Source organism: Sorex fumeus, unplaced genomic scaffold (assembly GCF_029834395.1).
Source record: "Sorex fumeus unplaced genomic scaffold, SorFum_2.1 ptg000008l, whole genome shotgun sequence".
Lineage (NCBI taxonomy): Eukaryota > Metazoa > Chordata > Mammalia > Eulipotyphla > Soricidae > Sorex > Sorex fumeus.
Window position 1 is genome coordinate 50,774,209 of NW_026606065.1, and position 22,146 is coordinate 50,796,354.

Below are 22,146 nucleotides of genomic sequence, written 5' to 3' on the forward strand. Positions count from 1 at the left end.
AAAAAAAAAAAACTTTAAACTAATTTTGGGGCTGGAAAGATAGTACAGTGGGTAAGGCACTTGCATTGCATGCAATGATTCTGGGTTTGATCCCCAAGAACCTCTAGGGTCCCCTGGACTTGCCAGGTGTGATCCCTGAGCACAGAGCCAGGAGTAAGTCCAGAGCACTACCAGGTGTGGTCCCAAAATAATATAAAACAAAATACGTAATTCTGATGGAATATTTCATATCTACTTTGTCTCATTTTATTGGGATAAACATCTGGATGTACATACCTTATGTATTTTTTTCACCTGCATATATAGAGTAACTCTAATGTTTGGCATTATTGAATTGATTACTTTTTGTTCAAGTATGAATATTTTTTCTGATGTGTTAGTAGTGTAGGGGAAAGTCAGATACTGACCTAAGAATTTTGCTTACTTTGAGAAGTTAATTCTGTCATTAATATAATGAAGTAACAGATCAGACATTAAGTATATACTTAAGGTAAAGGTAAAGGTAAAGGCCCTCCCGTTGATCGTCGATTTGCTCGAGTGAGCCCAGTAACGTCTCCATTGGAGACTTTGTTGTTACTGTGTCTGGCATATTGAATACTCTCGGTAGCTTGCCGGGCTCTCCGAGAGGGGCGGAGGAATCGAACTTGGGTCGGCCATGTTGGCTGCGTGTAAGGCGAACGCCCTACCGCTGTGCTATCGCACCAGCCCTGGAGCAATACTTAAGGTGCTAAAAATTTATTTTTGTTCTTCTTTCAAGGTTGTGGCCGGTATGCTGGTGGACAAGGTTACAATAGTATTGGGCATTTTTGTGGAGGCTGGGCTGGTAACTGTGGTGATGGTGGTATAGGAGGAAGCACCTGGTATCTGGTATGTGATCGCTGTAGAGAAAAATACCTACGGGAAAAACAGGCGGCTGCAAGGGAGAAGGTATTTTCATTCTGTTCTGGCTATAATATTAAGATAAGTGTACATCTTGTTAGAAAATATTGTATCAGATAATTCTATGTAGTTGATATTTAAAATCAGCCTTTGTGTAAAAAGTAAAATAGTTTAATATTTGTACTCAGCTATTTTTTGTACCAAAACAAAATTAATAATCTTGAAATAGCCCAAGACAACATGTGGCACATGGGCCTTACTGGCAAATGTTTACCGTATAATTCTTTTTTATTGTCTACATATACGTAGCTTTTCCTTTTCACCTTTCTCTCTTGACTCACCCTTTATTCTGTGTCCTTTTCCTTTTGAATGTTCTATCTTCTCTTTTTTTATTAATCCCCAATTATGTTGTAAGACTCATGAAAACCCAAGATCACTCACCCTAGTGGCATACCTAGCAAAAGAATTTTTTTTCTGCACACACATACATACCTCTTTTGTTGTTAATAGTTATATCTAGATTTTATTAGTTATGTTTTTAATATTCTCAAGGAAAGGAAAAAGTAGAGTTTGTGGTCAACATAAAATAATTTTAGTCAGTTCAAGAGAAGTATAAGTGTAAATTTTGGTTGGGACCCCTATTACTATTATTTTAAATAGTTCTCTATAAGCGTTTAATAACCTCTGTTAGAAATTCAAATTAAAATTTTGAATAGGTCCAAGGAAATCGCTCAGGAGGTGGAGTTCATGCTTTATATGTGTGAGGCTCCAGACTTGATACACATTCTTGGAGTAACACTTGCATCCAACACCTCCAGCTATAGCCCTGATGAGCCCCAGCACCCCTGGCAGAACTGCACCAAAGGGTCAAGCCCACGATGCTGAGTCAGATAACACTCTGCAGTCACCACCTGTAAAATAAGTAAGTGAGTCAGTTTTAAAAGAAGTAAGAAAGATCACTAAATTTTTCTTTTCCAGGTCAAACAGTCCAGGAGGAAGCCAATGCAAGTGAAGACACCCCGGGCCTTGCCAACTATGGAAGCTCACCAGGTGATTAAAGCCAATGCACTCTTCCTGCTGTCCTTGAGCAGTGCGGCCGAGCCCAGCATTCTGTGTTACCCTGCAAAGCCATTCCAGTCGCAGCTTCCCAGCGTGAAAGAGGGCATTTCTGAGGATCTTCCCGTTAAAATGCCTTGTCTCTACCTGCAGACATTAGCTAGGTAATAGAGTTTGCTTATTGTTTTTAAATATTATTTTTTTATTAATAAGTTATTGTTGGTAATATCCTTTGAATACCTATACTGCACAACTGTCTATATGAAAGGGAAGTCTTGGAAATTTATTTTTTTGTGCACTCTTGCTCACTGTATTATAGTACGTTCCATGCTTGATGGTAGTAGTTACTTTTTACAATCATGTAGCCTGATATCGTTCCTAGGACTACATATCCTTCTCCCCAGAATCAGTGGTATAGTCCTTGTGGTCCCTAAGACTGCCAGCACCAAGGGCCATGCTGGACCATATCTCCAGGCCCTCACATTGAACCATCAGGCCAAGATGATTGAGGATCTCTGGCATGATCCTTGAGCATTGCTTTGGAGGCCCTCAGAATACATTAGGTCTTTTTTAAAAGAAAAAAAAAAAGACACCTAGACTATCTCAATTTCTATTAGATGATCAATACAAACTGTCTTAGAAAGGAAGATTTAACTATCTTTCAATTTTTGTTGTCTGATTTCAGTCTGTTCCATAGCAGGTAATGCTTAAATGGAAAAATATAAAAAATAATAAAACTATTTCTTACTATAGTTCTCCGGGCTGGAGCGATAGCACAGCGGGTAGGGCGTTCGCCTTACAAGCGGCCAACATGGCCGACCCGAGTTCGATTCCTCCGCCCCTCTCGGAGAGCCCGGCAAGCTACCGAGAGTATTCGATATGCCAGACACAGTAACAACAAAGTCTCCAATGGAGACGTTACTGGGCCCGCTCGAGCAAATCGACGATCAACGGGAGGGCCTTTACCTTTACCTTTACTATAGTTCTCCATACTTTAAAATAGTCATCCAGGTAACATTAAATTGATCACAGCTGTGTAATAACTTTGTTCTGGCCCTCAAAGACACTAGCAAATCTACTAAAATCCTGACTTTCCTGGGTACAATCCCCAGCACCTTTGCTTTCCTTTGCCTGCAGTGACCCTAGCAAACGATACAGGAGTGCACTGCCAGATGTGTCCTCCTCATCTCTCCCTGCCCCCACGAAATCCTAGTTTTTGTGTACTTAAACTGTGGTGGGAAGACAGACTTATAAATGAAACATTGAAAATATTACATGAAGAGTATAGCAGTTTCAGAATATAAAAGGAGGGGTGCTGTTGGAGAATGAAAGATACTGATGGGCTTATTCTCCCCAAGGAAAACAGAAAGGTTTCCCAGAGTATCAAACATCTGGACTGAGTCATGAAAGATAACTAGAAAATCAGTCAGTCAGGTGACTGGAAGAATAGTAGCCCTCGGATAAACCTCATGTATGAAGCCACAGATGAAAAAGCATTTACTGCTGGAGTAAAAAATAAAAGTGGTTCCCTTGAGCCTGGTAATAATGGGACTCTGTAAGCTATACTGAAGTTGGGTTTAATCTGTAGAGAAAAGAGATGACTTTCAAACAGCTTCATGAATGACTCTTGTTAGAACATCCAGTAGATGCAGTTACTCGTGTGAAAACTGACTAAGAGGGCATGACTGGAGATGGTGACTCGCCTGCCCATCATATATTGTTTGATGCTATTAAACTTAGGTACAGCATATACCTTCATTCATTATACGTTCACACTCTGAAAAAACCTTTTCATACAACAAATTTGGATATTTTCCATAAGCTGGCAAACATTAACTTCCAAAACTTGCCTCCAGATATGAATTACCAATCAAATTCTATTTTGGAATTATGTCCTGTCAGTATAGCAGATTTATGTGGTGGTGGTGGTGATGGAGTTGTTTTTAATTTTTGTGCTTACTATTTCGATAGAATGAACAGGAAATTAAAAATATAAGATTTATTGCATTTGAAACTAAGAAATCAGGTATGCCAAATGCAACAGATTTTTGGCTTCATTCTGACAGGTTGGTGGACTTAAGTTAACAACTCTTTCAGTTTGAAAATAAAGGAATCAAATTGTGCAACATGATAGCTAAAATGCTATATATTTTATATATTATATAATTATTTATTTTTAACTCTCTGTAGAATGGACTGTGACCCATCAAGCACCTATATCTAATCTTTCTCAGAACTCAATAATACTATGTTCCTACCAGAAGGCTTACTGCCTTCATTTTATTAGACCATGCAAGAAGCATCATGAGCTTAAACCAAGGCCATGCTGATAGGACTAACATCAGGAAATCATTATTAAATGAAATCTAGAAATCATGGCCTAAAAGTGATATCACAGCTAGTACCATGACTTTTATAGCACTCAGATATTTTAGCTTGGCACCTGGTTTAATGGGTTAGATAACAAAACACTAGAAGACAGGAGTCTCAGCAGAAAGGAAGTGAGTTCAGTCCTTTTATTTGAAAATTTTTTTTAAAATATGTATCAGACCAAGTGCTCTGGCACTTCAGCCAAATCCCCAAAAGAAACTAGTACCTGTTCTAGTTTCTTTTGTTATGTAAAAATATTTATAATTTGAAGTCATCAGATTGTTACTCTTACTCCCCTTGCCATTGGGGTTAAGTTTCCAAATGTATCTATAATGTCTGAATCCGGGAAAGTATTGCCTATGTTTTATTTGCCTTGTTATTCCACTAAGAGATGCTGTGGTTCTTGTGACAAAAAAGGGCTGGGTTGACCAAAACAAGAAAAGATTGGGTTGGGAGGTAAGTTGGTTTTGAGGATTTCAGTTCTCTCTCAGTTTCTTTGAATTGCTTTGCTGCACTGAGTTGGGGGAATCAGCTCAGATAGGAATCCCTCATGACACCGTTTCCTCTCAGGACTAGACCCATTCTTTGACTCCATGACTGTGGTCTCAGATCCTTCCTCCACAATCAGCTGAGGGTATCTCCTGCTGATAGTGGCAGACTCTGGAGATAAGCTTGCCATCTTTCAGTGAAGTAGGAACACATCTTAGATTTCCAAGCTCTGCCAGGTCTGCTCTGCAGTTATAGACAGGTTTTGTTCTGTTGTGTGTTTCACAATAGTATTAACATTGTCCAATCTCTTCAGAGCTGATTTCTGGTTGTTCCCTCCCAAAGAGTTCTTTTCCTGATGTGGTCTATTCAGCCATGTCTTGTGGTCAGGTCTAGTATTTTAATATTTAACCACTAATTCCAAGTAGATTTTTGTTGCTTTTACTTTCACAGAGGATATTAAAAATGCAGTGTTTTATTGCCCTCATACACTAAGCTGTTGAGTTTGATTTACTGCAGGCATCATCATGAGAACTTTGTTGGCTATCAAGATGACAACCTCTTCCAGGATGAAATGAGATATTTGCGTTCAACGTCTGTGCCTGCCCCATACATATCCGTAACTCCTGATGCCAGTCCTAATGTTTTTGAAGAACCTGAGAGTAATATGAAGTCTATGCCACCGAGGTATTTTCATTCTCTCCCTCCTTTGAATGGTTTTTGGTGGAAGAAAAACTTTGACTGGAAAAGAATGTCTTGAAAGTCATTTGTACATCCTTCCACCTAAGAGGAATGTTAAGTTAGCTCTATTATGAGAGCAGTAAGGAAAAGCATACATATGTGTGTAAGTTAGGTTCTTTGAAGCGTATTTAGATGAGTTAGAAATAAATGTTAATTAAGTAAATATTATTAGTAAAAGAGTCCATTATATGTTATATAATTCTCTGTTAAATCGTAATAGGAAGATCACTTTGGGACAATGCTTGGAATATGTCTTTTGGAAAAAGCAGCGCTAAAAATACCTCTTGAATTTACTTAAATTCCTCAGTATGCCTCCCCCTGCCACCATATTAGTGACATCAGTGTAGTTGCCACTGAAACTTTTTTTTTATTGAATCACTGTGGGAAAAATTTCAAAGCTTTCAGGTTTAAGTCTCGGTCATGCAATTATCAAACACGTTTCCCTTCACCAGTACTTACTTTTCACCACCAAGAACCCCAATAAACCTCCCCTCCCAACCCTCCCAATGCCTGTGAGACAGATGAATTCTAGTTAACACTCTATCTACTTTGATTAGATTCATTGTTTCAACAAACGATGCACCATTATTATTTAGAGTTTACGCCCCCAAATCAGACATGCTGAAAAGGCATTGTGAAATAATTTGTTTTCTACAGCTGGTTACAAGAATCAGATGATGTCCAAATGATTTTGCATTTCTGGTATTTTACTTATTAAGCCTGGAAGTATTTCTGCTGAGAGTCAGATAATTATGAGATTGGTTTCTATGGCTCTGGAGCCATGGCTGTGCCAGAGAGTCGCTTGTGGGGGGCAACTCGTGATCTCCGTAGGGCTTGAACGACGAGCCTGGAAATGCCCCCCTTCCCATGAGGTTTCAGTCGCCCCGTCACAACTGGCTCATACCTGGCTTTCCATAAAGCTTCAAAGCAGCTGCCATCTTTCTTTCCAGAGGGAAAAAGACGGAAGGTAGTAACACACTTTCCCCTCCCGGCAGGCATGGTGGCGTGGATTAACGCATAATCCATTCACTTTTCTGCCACAAACTGCCGGGCTCTGCATTAAGTCCTTGTGCTTCTGGAACCATGGCTGTGCTGGAGAGGGAGAGCCACTCGTGGGGGGCAACTAGTGACCTCTGTAGGGTATGAAGGACAAGCCGGGAGCGCCCCCCTTCCCATGAGGTTTCAGTCGCCCCATCACAACCAGCTTATACCTGACTTTCCATATAGCTCCGAGGGAGCTGCCATCTTTCTTTCCAGAGGGAAAAAGCGCCACTAAAACTTTGAAAGAAATAATGGCATGATAAAGCAAAGATTGTTTCACTATGTCAGTTAAGAAACTGATAGTTTAGTCAGAGATTTTTGGCTTGGTGTATATTATTGGATTAAGTCGACAATGAGTCATAGAAATTATGAAAAAATGATAAGTAAAGGAGATCTTGTATAGGAAAAATCTCTGAGACTTGATTTAACTAATCAAGGATAGCTTTAGATGACATAGGACTTCAGTCATTATTAATCATGAACATGATATCTCTAGTACTGAAGACATGCTGAAGAAAGAGCATGCTTATTAACACATGCCATTGTGTAAATGTTAATCTATATTAATACAGGAGATACTTTAATGAGCATTTTTATGTACAAATGATGTTTATTTTTTCCATTGAAACTACTTGCAACTTTCCCCTATGTTGGATTATTCATCAGAATTTTGGGAACTACTCTTGAAATTTTCTCCAGTGGATATGATATAGCCTTTCAAGATAATAAAATGTATCTAGAAAAGATAGCTTAATTTTTTTAAGAGTTAAAGACTAATCTTTTGAGATTATCTCATAAATGGGATTCTTTGGGAAGTTATTAAAATTAGTATCAAAGTTAAGTGGAATAAATTTCTAAATAAATATGGTAAAACAATAGATGATGGAACTTCTTGTCTCAGGTATCAATATATTAAAATCAACAGGAAAACACCAATATATTGAAATCAACAAGAAAATTATGTACTAACTTCAGTTACACATTACATAAGGTTTGCAGAAGTGATGGATGGCCATGAAAAGAAACAGAATATTCAAATGGACTTTCTGGAAACCATTTATAATGCCATCTAGTTTAGAGAAAGGTACATTGAAGGAGTGAATGAAAACCCCAGGAAAGTCAAGATTAAACCTCTGTTGTAAAAACTCCTAAGAATTTTCACTAATATCACAGAAGACATTAGGAATTTTCAAGGGAATCCTCTTTCCCACAGCTTCACTATCATGCAGCACAGCAATTAAAGGTCTCAAGAAACCCAGATAACTTGTGCATTAGAGCTTTCATTCAGACTTTTGTAGGTATATATTCACTCATCCCTGCCATTGAGTGTGCATATGAATACAAGAGCTGTCTTTTTCCCAACTGTTAGAAGCATGGCTTCCACACCACCAGGAGTAATTCCTGAGTGCAGAGCCAGGAGTAACCCCTGTGCTTCGCTGGATGCGACCCAAAAAGCAGGAAAAAAAAGAAATCAAGAGCATTAAGATGCAGTCTTTCACTACTTTTGGAAAAGTCAAATTATGATGTAAAGAGAAGTTGTGTATTTGTCTTTGACTTTTTTTACCTGAAAATATATCTTCACATAATTAAATTATTTTCATATAATAATGCTTCTGTCACTTTTTTTTCCTAAATTTTCATTTGTCACCTCTTTTAATCTACAGTTTGGAAACTAGTCCCATAACAGATACTGACCTTGCCAAAAGAACTGTCTTCCAAAGGTCATATTCAGTTGTCGCTTCTGAATATGATAAGCAACACTCCATTTTACCTGCAAGAGTTAAAGCCATTCCCAGAAGAAGAGTTAATAGTGGAGACACCGGTAAGTGTAAAGAGGAAAAGGAGATCGACTAATCCAAATGGTTACATATGCAAACTTCTAAATTTTTTAGTTTTGAAGGGATTAGAATAGATAATTTTTAAATTCTGATGTTATTTTATGTGCCATACCCATAAGTTGCTTCTTTATTGTGTCCATGGAAGAACCATCCAAAGATCATCCAGTAATTATTCAAGAATAATTTGATTCTTATACACTGCATACATTGCTTATACATTGCATATGCTAATCCCCAGCAACATATAAGAACACAAAAGCAAGAACAAAATTAAGAATTTGATCATTAAATTTTTGTTAGGTACTTTACTTAATATTTAATAAATATTGTTTGGTTTCTAATCTAATGTTTATTCATTCTCATTCTTTGACAGTTACCTCCCCACTCTCTACTACCTCTATGAATGGATAATAAAATTAGGGAATATGAGTGTTTCCTTTTTTTTTTAATTATTTTTCCATGGAAATATAATTGACAAAGTTGTCAGATACTTAAGATGTACATAGTGATTATTTGGTATTTTATACATTGTGAAAGAATTCCCACTATTCAATTAACATACCCTCTGCCTCGAGCAAATCGACGATCAACGGGAGGGCCTTTACCTTTACCTTTACCCTCTGCCTCACAAGTTTGCCCTTCAGGGAAGAGAGGGTTGAGAATATTTAAGTTCTTAGCAGTGAAAAGAAGTTACGTATGTTATCAATAATTACAGTAGCTCAAAAACCATCTTACTTCATGTATAAAAAAATAAAAAATAAAGAAAGGGTAATATGACAATAATTTTTATCAGGCAGTCTGCTGCACTAGAATGAAGATCTTGCTCAGCACTTATAGTTAGATTATTATATATTGTTGAAGATTTTCAAGGAAAACATAGTTGACTCTCTGGCAAGAATTTATCGTTCACAGGAACAGATGTAGCTGGGGGCTGCTTCTGGCTCATTGTTAATTGCTTACAACAAGCAGTTCTCTGAAGACTGTGATGTGCCAGGGGTTGAATGTGGAGCTTCCGCATGCAAAGCTTTCATAGCAGCTCATAGAGAGCTGTCTCCCTGGCTCTGAGCTCTTAATGAGGGGCCATTCTTACATAGGAGTGCTTTATGGCTCGAGAGACAGCTTCAAGGACTGGAAGGCCTGCTTTGCAGGCAGGAGCCCCAGGTTTGATTCTCCGGCAACTGCGTGGGCCTATGCACACTGACAGGAGCAACCCAGCTCACTGAACTAGGTGCCGCCTCTCCACCAAAAAAAAAGAGAGATAATAACAATAAAACCCTTTGGGAAGGTTGTGAATTATATATAACATATAGACATATATATTTATATTTCATTTTTATAATTATATTTTATACATGTATGTAAAAATATGACATATATTATGTACATGTATATTATGCATGTGTATATATATATATATATATACACACACACACACACACACATAAGGACATTTAAAGACAAAAGTTAATGGCTGGAATGATAGTACATAGAGGTTGTACGCTTGCCTTTAATGCAGCCAACGTGAATTCAATCTTCAGCACACCATTTGTTTTTATGGCACCACCAAGAGTAATTCCTGAGTGCAGAGCGAGGAGTAACTGCTAAGCATCGCGGAATATAACCCAAAAACCAAAAATGATCTGATAAAGACAAAATTCATACCTTAGCATTTAGGGTATTTGAGAAAGCATGAACTAGACTTAAAACCCACCTTTATCACCAGTAGCTTATGACTTTCAGTTTAATCTTTTTGCACTCAATAAATATTGAAATCAGTATGATTTGTGTCCAAAAAAAAAATAGTTTCTAGGAACAGAGAGACAGTACAGGTGATAAGGCACTTGCTTTGCAGGTGACTGCTTCACTGACCCTGATTCAGTTCCTTGCACCACATCGCTCCATGACCCAAACCCTCTTCAAAAACTAGGTGGTATTATTTTTCAATATTAATTCTACAAATCCTATATATTACCTATGAAAATTAATACTCTTCTCTCTTTTTAACAGAAGTTGGTTCTTCCCTCCTGCGACATCCGTCTCCTGAGCTTTCCCGACTAATCTCAGCCCACAGCTCCCTTTCCAAAGGAGAACGAAATTTCCAGTGGCCAGTTTTAGCTTTTGTGATACAGCATCATGATCTAGAGGGGCTTGAGATAGCAATGAAACAGGCCTTACGGAAGTCGGCTTGTCGAGTTTTTGCTATGGAGGTATAAATATATTAATGGAATTTTTGACTCACTAATCATACAGATATCATGGTGATTCTATATAATGATGCCATTTTTCTGCCAATCAGAAAGAGCAGCAAATTTTGAAGCATTTATCCATCGATTGTGTTCATATCAAAATTAAATTCTCAAGTTTGCAAATATAATTTAGGGTGCCAAACTTAGTCCCTCTAGCCCTTGCTTTAATGTAGTCAATCCAGATTCTATCCCTGGCACACCATGTGATACCCAAAGCCTGCTAGGAATCAGCCTCGATCAAAGATCCAGGAGAAAGCCCTGAACACAGCTGTAAGTGGCCCCAAAGCAACAATAGCAACAAAACACACGTGTTAACACACACAAAAACAAATTTAATCCTTCTAAAGACCTTTGCTTGTATATTGCTTTATTATGTGAAGTCTAAGATTATCTTTTATTTAAAAAAAAAAATTGTAGGGGCCAAAAAGGCAGTACAGTGGTTAAGACACTGACCTCACACAGCTGACCTCGGTTTGATCCCCAGCACCACATTTCATCCCTTGAGCACTGCCAGGAGTATGCCCAGAACAGCATATTATGTCTGGCTCCTGCCCCTTACCTCGGAAAAAGACTTTTTTGTTTTTTATCTTCCTTTACATTTTTTCTTTTTTTTTTTTTAAATTTTTATTAGGGCTGGAGCGATAGCACAGGGGTAGGGCGTTTGCCTTGCACGCAGCCAACATGGCCAACCCGAGTTCGATTCCTCCGCCCCTCTCAGAGAGCCCGGCAAGCTACCGAGAGTATCTCGCCCGCACGGCAGAGCCTGGCAAGCTCCCCGTGACGTATTCGATATGCCAGACACAGTAACAACAAAGTCTCCAATGGAGACGTTATTGGGCCCGCTTGAGCAAATCGATGATCAACGGGAGGGCCTTTACTTTACTTACTAGTGAGAAAAAATCTTTAATGAGAATGTGATGTCAGTTACATTCTCATGCAATGTAATATCATGCAAGAAATATGGAATTAAGTAAGACTTTTGAGTTACTAATTAATTAAATAATTTTCTAAGTCTTCTAGTCTCGGAAAATAAAATTGCTTACACTTACACGTATATAAATATAAATCTTATCATACACTTGTACATAGTAAATTTTTCCTTATCAAGCATGCCACTTTTCATTTACGTGAATAATATGAACATATTTCAATAAATGATTGCTTTTATAAAGTTTACATAGAGCCTTACAATGATTCTGCTGCATTAATCATAAATTGGAAAAAAAGATATGCTAGAATAAATTAATGTTAAGATGAATTTTTGCAAAAAAAGGTGGTTTGATTTGGTAGTATATAAAAAAGATATTTCTGAAGAAACTGACATTAATAATTTTGCAATAGTGTTTTTTTGAATTTATATGGTATTATATTTCATAAAATACTGTTTTTCATAATACACTTTTAAAATCAAATTATTGACGTTTTTGCACTCATATTCATTATTCAGTGAAATAGATGACATAGTTTTTAGTATCTTTCTTTCCAATTGTGCATGACAGTACTTTGTTACTAAGAAAGGCCGTGCCATTTTTTACTCACACTCTATTTTTTTCTCTTGGACTCATTTCATTGTTATTTATTCAGGCTTTCAACTGGCTTCTTTGTAATGTCATCCAAACAACGTCTCTCCATGATATTCTCTGGCATTTTGTGGCATCATTGACTCCTGCTCCGGTGGAACCTGAGGAAGAAGAGGATGAGGAAAGTAAAACAAATAAAGAAAATGCAGAACAGGTGAGTTAGGATTTTATTACTTTACTTGTTCACGTCTTTTATATAAGAAGAAAACCACCTGTGGGGATAGTATAATAATTTGTTCAAGGTCACTTACAGATTGCATAACCTAAAAACATGGGTAAAATTTCAGTGTCATAAGTAACTTACTAATTTTACTTAGTGCAGGTTTGCTGTCTAGAAAAAGTGCACTATTAGTCAGTTCTGATTTTGTACAGAACATTATCATAGAGCTGTCAACTAAAGCATAAGTTTTTAAATGTTTTTGTGTACCTCTAGACCTGGGATCAAATAAATACTTCACAGGCAATGTGTGATCATGTGTGGAAAAAACTTAAGAAACACTGAACTACATGAAAGACTATATAGTAAAAGAATTTTACATAAAATATCATAATTTTCAGCTCTTTGGTAAGCCGTCAAATGGTAAAAGTAGTGCTGTGCAAATGCATAAATTCAAAAATCTTGGTTTGATTAGGACTGGAAAGATAGTACAGTGGGTAGAATGCTTAACCTTGCACATGATCGATTAGGATTGATCCTTTGCAAGCCATATGGCCACCTGAGCCCACCAGAAGCAATCCCTGAGTGTGTATTCATAAAACAAATGAGAAGCCCCAGGCTCGCTCTCACCGCCTGGGTTCAGTGGTCTCAAGCAGCTTCCCCACCTGGGATGGCTGATGCGAAGGGCAGATGAAAGAGGAGACAAGGGCCAGGCTGGATAGTGATCAGTTGCCATTTATTCCATTCTCCCCATACACCTGTTCGAATCTCACTAAGCCCCCCATTCCCGTTTTTTTCCTGTTCCCCTTGCTAGTCTCTCCGCACCCCGACTCACCTTCCTAGGTCCCTATAGTCTCTCACACCCTCCAAATGGTGGTAGCAACCACTCCCCAGGTCCAGTAGCACATTGAACATATCAGAGCCCTTCCTGATCTCCTCAGCCAGGAGATCTGCTCAAAGCGAAATACCACCTAGGGGGTTTTCTCCTTTCCTTAGTCCAATAACCATTTAAACATTCATCTAAATTCTACTTCTTAATATTAGTCATTTTGTATGGACACAGTAAGAGATACATTAAGCTTCTAGGGTGGCTCTCCTGGGGACATCTCGCTATAATCCCAGACTACAGTGCTCAGGCCAGATTAATCTTTCCTAACCCTAGCAGGGTCCTAATCTAGTTGTTACTTTTTGGATCATGACAGAATTTGTCCATGACCATGTTCTTACAGTTAAGTATTATGGCACTTGGCCTGGCCCACTTCAATGCCAGGGTAGCTCATAGCTTGCCCTGGGTTCATCCAGTCCCTCGTCGGGACCCTGCTTTTGGGGTGCTAGTAAGTAAGAACAACTGAGGCTTAAGTGGAGAGAACAGATGTCCAGGAGTGAATGTCATTTGGAGTCAATTAACTCCCAAGTTACAAAAGCATAGCATTAACTCTCTTCTTGTGTCTATTCAGAAATGACATTGCTCTGAATTAACTATGCAAAGGACATAAGAAGAGAAAAGCAATATTTATTACAAGTTAACAGAGTATGATTAGGAGGCAAAGGTGATTGACAAGTTGGAGAAGCAGAGCACAAAGAAAGAGGTTACAGATAAACACAGAGGAATGGGAGTGCCTTGGGAGCACTGTGATGGGAGTAACCCAATAAACCTAAGCTCCCTGTGGCAAGGCAGAAATGACAACCAATGTTATCCTACATCTGAGTGTTGAGCAGCAGTAATATCTGAACACTGCCAGGTGTGACCAAAAACCAAAACAACACAAAACTCTTGGTTTGACTAGAAGTGGACAGGGATTCCATAGGAGGCAGCCTGTATAATTAAAAAGCATTAAACTAGAACTAGAATGATGAAATTGTTGAGTCAAATAGATTAGATAGAATTCATTACAAAGAAACAAGAAGGTTAATAAAATAAATTTTTATGGAAAGTAAATGAGCAGGTGTTAACACCTTTCTAATTAGACTCTCAGAAGGAGTAGAATAGAAGAGTGGCAGTGTTGGACAGGAAATTGATTACAGGTAAAAATTTATTGAATGAGTTGAATCAGTTCTGATGTTTGGCTCAAGTGGTAGAGTTCTGCATTTGAACTCCTGCACTGCATAACTAACCTTCAAGCAGTGTTGCATGAAGCTCCTCAGCATCACCAGTACAAGAAATAAAAGTAGCTCAATGAACTTCATGTACAATGAAGAAAAGAAAACAGCAGACAGGTCAGAACACCAGAAATCTAAACACTACAAACAAAAGATCTTTAAAGCATGGGAAAAACATTGCATTCAAAGGAAAAATAGTGATAATCACAGTTGACTTTTTAGTGCTAAATTGCACGTTACAGGAACTTTGGTGGTGGGTGATTGAATATGAGAGAGAGAGAGAGAAGCTAAGCCTCTGAAATTACATAATATTTCTTACCAATGATAAATTTTCTACAGAAATTATTTTTTAAAAAGACAGCTTTGGTTTAAAGGCATTCAGTTGATAATTTCAATCAACATGGAGTAAAACTATCAATCCAGTACATCAGTCTTTGAGGAACAAGGACAAAATCAGACATTTTCAGAAAGTAAAAAGAGGGGGTGTCAGAGAGATAGGTCAGCAGGTAAGGCACTTGCCTTGCATGCAGCCGACCTGGGCTCAGTCCCCAGCATTCCTTATGGTCCCCCAAGCACCATCAGGAGTGATTTCTGAGTGCAGAGTCAAGAGTAACCCCCTGAGCATCGCCAGATGTGCCCTCCCCCCAAAAAATTGGTGGAAGGTCATGCATACTGGTGAAGGGATGGGTGGTGGAACATTGTATAACCAAAATGCAATGATGAACAACTTTGTAATTATATAACTCAAGGTCAATTTTAAAAAAGAAAAGAAAAAGATTGCCGCAAATAAATTTTCACCAAAGGCAAATTCTAATGCATTTTGGGTACAACACTTGATCTGTCATGCATGATCCAAGCAACAACAATACAAAGAAAAGAAAGAAAGTAGTAAAAGTAAGAGTACATGATAGCAAAAATCTGTATGGGAAGCAATGAAGTGAGTGCAGAGAGGGCTCCCCAGTAGACCGCAGGCCTTGCTTGTGTGAGGGCCCTAGGTTTGTTACCTGATACTGCAAAAAATTAAATATAAATGAAATGGAACAGTTTATTATGGGAGTAATTTTTAAATTTTAATACTGAAATATAGCAATAGCATATATATCAGAAAGCAAGTAATTTGGGTTAGTGTTCAGGAGATTGATTTAATCAAACTTGATTTATTTAATCAAGCTTGATATAACTAAGTTATTTTTAGACTGGAGAGTCAAGTCTGTAAATAGACCAAAAGTAAACCAGATGCAGGCTTTTTTCCCTCTGAGAAACCCATGTTCTCTCTTTCTCTGACTTCACATCTCTCTAAATATATTTAAATAAAAACTGTTTTGCTTCACTAAATAAGCAAAGTAGATAGTGTAAAAATTTTAAACACATAAAAATGAGAAAAATGACACAAAGAAGGTTCAAAAAATGGGACGTGGCATGAACCAAATTCAAAATAACGTCTGAAATATGTACAAATTAGAAAAGTAAAGAACTTATTTAAAAGATAAAAAACTATCACTGTATCACTGTCATCCTGGTGTTCTCCAGTTTACTCGACCTGGAGCTAGTAACATCACTATTCGTTCCAGCCCTGGCCTCTCCTTACTTGTCTTTCCCAACGATTGGAAGCTCTTACAAGATCAGGGGAATAAGACCCGTTATTGTTACTGGTTTTGGCATATCGAATACAACACGGGAAGCTTGCCAGGCTCTTCCCATGCAGGTGGGATACTCTCGGTAGCTTGCCCAGCACTCCAAGAGTTATATATATATATATATATATATATATATATATATATATATATATATAATCTGTTGCCTACTGTCTGAACTCCATCAAACATGGTGTGGTCATTATGGACAATGTGTAGGAAGTGTCCCATGATGTGTCTCTTGGCCACAAAGTGGCCTAAAGCATGGCGACTCTTGGGTAGTAGATGTCAGCTATGCGGGCTGGGTCCCTTGGGCGGGGAGGGCTCTCATCCTCCTCCCTCTGGGGTGCCCCAAGGGAAAACAGCCTGGAGCAGAGTTCTATCAACCAGGGAAAAAAATGTGTGATTTTTTTTTCCTGAGCATCTATTCTTGTATTTCTAACCTAGATCCTTCCAGACTGAGGGTACCATCTGGTACTCAGCACACCGCAGCACTGGCTGTCGAACCCAGTTTAAAGCATGCAAGAATGGATGCTTGGCTTCAGCCCTTGTACCCATCTCTGGAGTCCTCGTCTTTCTTAAGTTCTAGATGAGGAAAATGAGAATAGAAGAGTAAAAAAAAGAATAAACATAAACCATAATTAAGTTCACACAGCTGTTTTCACATCAGACTTTTTAAAAAAATTATAGTAATGGAATCTGTTGACAAAATAATGAAAGATGAATTCTAGACATGTAAAAGCACCTAATACAACTTTTTAATAATTAAATTAAAAGGGACAGAACTGCAAAGGAAAAACAGACAAAATTCATAATGTAATACAAGATTGTAACACATCTGTAACAGGTATTCCTACATAACGAACTACCCCCAAACTCACTTGATTAAAAGAGTTTGATTGGCTCTGGGTTAGCAGCTTGGGTTTAGTTTTCCCTAAGAGAGGGACTTGGTTCTGCATTCACACTTAGGTTCAGTTTGCTAACACATTTGTGAGTACATTAAATGGGTACATATATACGATAGTCATTTCTTTGGTTGGTTTTATTGATGATGAGTAGCCGCTTTGTTTTTCCCTAAATTAGTGCAAACATAATTTTATAACTCATATATATATGTGTGTGTGTGTGTGTGTGTGTGTGTGTGTGTGTGTGTGTGTTTGCTCTGGTATCAGTTTACATCACTGTTATGTATCCATATATATAATTATTCTAAATATACATAATGATTCTGTTATACAATATCATTCCAGCACACATATCATCTTGTTTTCAATTTCTGTTGTAGGAGAAAGATACAAGAGTTTGTGAGCATCCACTCTCAGATATAGTGATTGCAGGTGAAGCTGCTCATCCTTTACCCCACACTTTTCACCGCTTGCTTCAAACTATCTCCGATCTTATGATGTCTCTGCCCAGTGGCAGCTCATTACAGCAAATGGCCCTAAGGTAATTCTATGTCTACGTATTCTCGGCACTTTGAGAAAAAGAATTTATGTAGTGTTCAAAGCACAAAATGATTTGAGGGCTTCTCTAAATAGGAAAATAGAGAGGGTCCCTACGTTATGGGAATGGCATCTCTGACATTATTGTCATAATTTTATTTTTTCACAACTCTTAGCTCACTCCTCTTTGCCTCTCTGTAAAATATGAAAATAAATGTTGTAGTATTCTAAGTGGTCATGGTCTGTGAGTCTCATTTTCCCTGTGTCCTACCCCCAAACCAGTTTGTTCTGTACTGCCCAAGAGTAGAATTTTAAATGTTCCAACAAGGGAAAGGGAAATTGAAATCTTAAGAACAGAAATCAAAATAGAGTTTTGATTTGAGCATTCTTTAAGACTCTTCAAAAAAAGAAAATACAGGTTTTTGATCCCAGAATTACCTTGAGAGCTTCATTACTTTGAAGTCCAAATCAGCTGAAATTTTATTATTAGTTTAATATTGTGAGCCATGTTGTTAGATACACATATACAAATAAATCCTGCATTGATCTTTGTAATAAATAGATTGATGCAGTGGTTTCACTTTTCTCCTCCATAATGGCAAGACTGGTAGAGGAAAAGCTTTGTCTCCTCAAGATTTTTAAAGAACAAGATGTATTATACTTTGATGAATTACTATGGAATTATGACACTAATAAGTCTGAGACCAAGAATAACCATTTGTCTCAAATATAATTGAATAGTCTTTATGGCCTGGAAATTCATATGTCAAATTTATCTGTACAGTGAGGTCAGGGATCAGTGGTAGAATAACATAATTGTTTGAGGCTCCCAAAAAAGATAAGATAAGTGAATTTCCCTTATAACTTCCTTCTCCCGGGAAGTTACCATTGCATCTCAACCAGAAAGCCAACTAAACATGTTTTGTTTGCTTTTTTTCTGAATTAGGAGAATTAACAGTAGATTTAAGATTTCTTGAAATATTAGTTGCAGAATATTTTTCAAGAAATTTTTGGAAAAGAAGCACTTCATACATTGCTTTATACCTTTTTTAGGTGCTGGAGTCTGAAATTCAAACAATCTGATCACCAGTTCCTCCACCAGAGCAATGTCTTCCATCACATTAACAATATATTGTCAAAATCAGATGATGGAGATAGCGAAGAGAGTTTTAGCATCAGTATACAGTCTGGTTTTGAAGCTCTGAATCAGGTTGGTTGCTTAACTTTTAATTTGTATTATCCTATGAATATTTAATGGTAGAGACTGGAACAGTAGGACAAAAGGTTGGGCATTTACCTTGCATGTGGCCGACCCAGGTTCGATCCTGACATCCCATATTTCCCTGAGCACCTCCATGAGTTAATTCCTAAGTACTGAGCCAGGAATAACCCCTAAACATTGCTCTGTGTGACCCAAAAAGCCAAAATGTGTGTGTGTGTACACATATATACATATATATGTATATATGTATGTGTATGTATATATATATATATTTAATGTTACACTTTTTATAGATTAATGTTCATAAATTTAATATTTCATGTTAAAGGATAAACTGAAAGGTGCTTACAAATAGTTTGATTTTTTAATTTTTTTAACGTATTATCATGGAAGATTTATGTTTGCACATCATAATTATATTTCTTTCTGGTAGGAATTATGCATAGTGATGTGCCTAAAAGACTTAACCAGCATTGTTGACATAAAAACTTCAAGCCGACCAGCCATGATCGGCAGTTTGACAGATGGTTCCACGGAAACTTTTTGGGAATCAGGAGATGAGGATAAAAACAAAACGAAGAATATCACTATCAACTGTGTAAAAGGCATCAATGCCCGCTATGTGTCTGTTCACGTAGATAATTCACGAGATCTTGGGGTAAGAAATAAAATTTAATTAGTGTCCCATTAGTTCTTTTCAGACTTGCAGTCCTATATCTGAGTTAAACAAAAAAATATTTTCGTCTTAAATGTTACAGCATTTTATATTTCCGTAAGTCTGAAAATGTGACTAGAGGCATTGTGAAATACCAATTCTAAGCAAGGTCTCATTACAAATATACCATAATTGCAGCTAAGAATATTAAATAACTACTCTATAATTTTCTACATCTGTGCCCTTGCTCTGGCTTAGAATTTCTGCATTTAACTCTTCCAAACTTCCCTAGGACTTGAGGGATGATAGTACAGGAGGTAAGTGACTTGCCTTTGTATACCACTGACCCAAGTTAATTCCCATCACCCCATGTGTTTTCCTGAATACCGCCAGGGATCAGCCCTAAGCAAGGAGCCAAAACTAAGACTAGCCACCCAATCCTGCAGGGTATGGGCCCCCCTCCACCCCACAAAAAAAAGAATCTATCAGTTTCGCCCTAATCTCCCAAGACACAGCAGAGAACCCTTCCCCTCATTCACCCTCCATTTTTCTTTCTCTTTTGCGGATTGTTTATATTTCTTTGATAGCATTTAGTACACTTGTGAGTAGCCTTAAGTTTCTTATGCTAGCTCTTACCCCTTTATAGTCTTTCCTAACTATCCTTATTTTTTATTTGTAAAATATTAATCAACAACATTGTGTAAAAGCCCCATTGTGATGGCTCAAGTACTAAACCAAAGCACATAGTCAGCCTTTGCAAGGCTCTGAACTCTGTCCCTAGTACCACATTTCCTTGCCTCCCCCCGAAACTGCCAGGGTAACCCTGGTGGTCTCCCATTACCACTAGGCCTAAGCACTCAACCAAGCAACCAGAGAGTAGCTCTGCGCCCCCAGCACACTTGAGGGGTAACTCCTACTTAATAAATAAATAAATAAATAAATAAATAAATAAAAGTAAGTTGATACCTGCTATCCTTTCGCACAAAATCCTCAAAGTTATTCTATGCACCCTGGAGGTTTGTTTATACCTTTATGCCCCCAGTCAGCTGGTATAAAACAGTTAATATACACTGTTAGTAGCAAAGTGTGCAACTCTCCAAGATTATTCTTTGTTATAAAATTTACTCATCCTTAAGGTCTATGTCTCTAGTCCCATAATTCTTAAAGATTTAATGGTATTAAGGCCAGTCCCGTGGCTCAGTGGGAAAATACTAGCTTTGTATATGGGAGGCTCTGGACACTATCAAAAACACAGGTATTCAACTTCTGTTTGTAAAGTCCATCCTTAGTTTGGCAGGTATTTTGAGGTGGTAGAATCCATTGTTTTTATGTCCTTATCCGAGTCCATGAGGCAATGTGTGTATATTGCACCATTCATAAGTGTTTACTGGGTCAGCTGTCTCCTTACTTCCTTTTACTTACATTAATGATGAGAATATATCAGTGAATGGCATGCATGGCAAACAGTTACTAAAAGATTTCATGACAGAATTTGAATGTTTATAGACTTCGAATAAAAAAGGGAATGACAAGCTATAAGAACCCAGGGAGAAAGACTGAAATATAAGATTTATAATGGAGTTTGTGAGTGAAAGAAGAGACAGAGTGCTAAGTTTTGTGGTTGATTGGACAAATGGAATAATGTCAGGAAGCACTATAAAGAGCAGAAATTGTCAGTATGATATTAGTAATGTTGAAATAATCAATGTTATGGAGTAGAATGTCGCATAATAACTATTTTGAATTGTGTATTTTAGAACAAAGTGACCTCAATGACCTTCTTGACTGGCAAAGCAGTAGAAGATCTGTGCAGAATAAAGCAGGTAATTGGAATTTTATTATAGAATGTTTTGCTACTTAGGGAGTAGCCAAATCTCAGAAATCTTCTCAGTTTTGACTAAATTGTAATTTTTGCATATATATTACCAGAGTATTATAGACAGTTACCTATATACAAATCAGTTGGCAAATTGATAAAAAAAAAAAAACTGACAGATGGTCCCTTATAGGAAAGTTACAGCCATTGCAGTCCTGGATATCTTATCATTAATTGGCTAAATATTCTCCAGTCATGAGCATTTATCCTGTACCTCCATTTTTCAGTTAACCCCCATGCCGTGCAATAATCATACCACTACAGATACTCAGGGTGCCTCCTAATTTATCATTTGTCCACAGTCCCTTAAACCACAACTCAGAGATTCCTGAAATCAAATATAGATTATTGCCTTCTAGCCTGATGATCTGTGGTTTGTAATATAGTATAGCTCTGTCTAGCTTGCAAATCGAAATAGAGATCCCCCCCTTAAAAATGAGTCAAGTTTTAACTGGGAATACGTGAGAGTTGTTTATACTCACTTGCAATAATGAAACTTAGCACAGCTGTTCACTTGTGACTACTTTATTTCATGAAAATTGATCGTCTGGGCCTAGAGAGCCAGTTGGTGGGTAACGTGCTGGTTTGTGTGTGGATGGCTTGGGTTCCATCCGATGGATCACATATGGTCCCCTAAGCATCCCTGAGTGATCCCTGAGTACAGAATCAGGAGAAAACCCTGAGCGTTGCTAAATGCGTGCCCGTCACTCTGAGAAATTGTTCACTATCATAGTTTTCATTTTCAAATCATATTCAGTGAATGGAGAATATTTATTAAACAACTGTTTTTTTAAATCTGGAGTATAATGTTACTCTCCCAAGA

General features: G+C 37.6%; 1 protein-coding gene across 3 annotated transcripts in view; it reads left to right on the forward strand.

Annotated features, from left to right (window-relative positions):
* Nucleotides 1-22,146, forward strand: part of MYCBP2 (MYC binding protein 2) — a 225,675-nt gene that overhangs the window by 176,148 nt on the left and 27,381 nt on the right. For all 3 annotated transcript variants that reach the window (XM_056109890.1, XM_056109889.1, XM_056109888.1), the window contains 10 exons: nt 758-927; nt 1,858-2,099; nt 5,311-5,478; nt 8,238-8,395; nt 10,419-10,618; nt 12,242-12,391; nt 17,414-17,574; nt 18,624-18,780; nt 19,226-19,450; nt 21,205-21,270. In XM_056109890.1, coding sequence (XP_055965865.1) covers nt 758-927; nt 1,858-2,099; nt 5,311-5,478; nt 8,238-8,395; nt 10,419-10,618; nt 12,242-12,391; nt 17,414-17,574; nt 18,624-18,780; nt 19,226-19,450; nt 21,205-21,270 — 1,697 coding nt within the window. The remainder of the gene's footprint in view (nt 1-757; nt 928-1,857; nt 2,100-5,310; nt 5,479-8,237; nt 8,396-10,418; nt 10,619-12,241; nt 12,392-17,413; nt 17,575-18,623; nt 18,781-19,225; nt 19,451-21,204; nt 21,271-22,146) is intronic.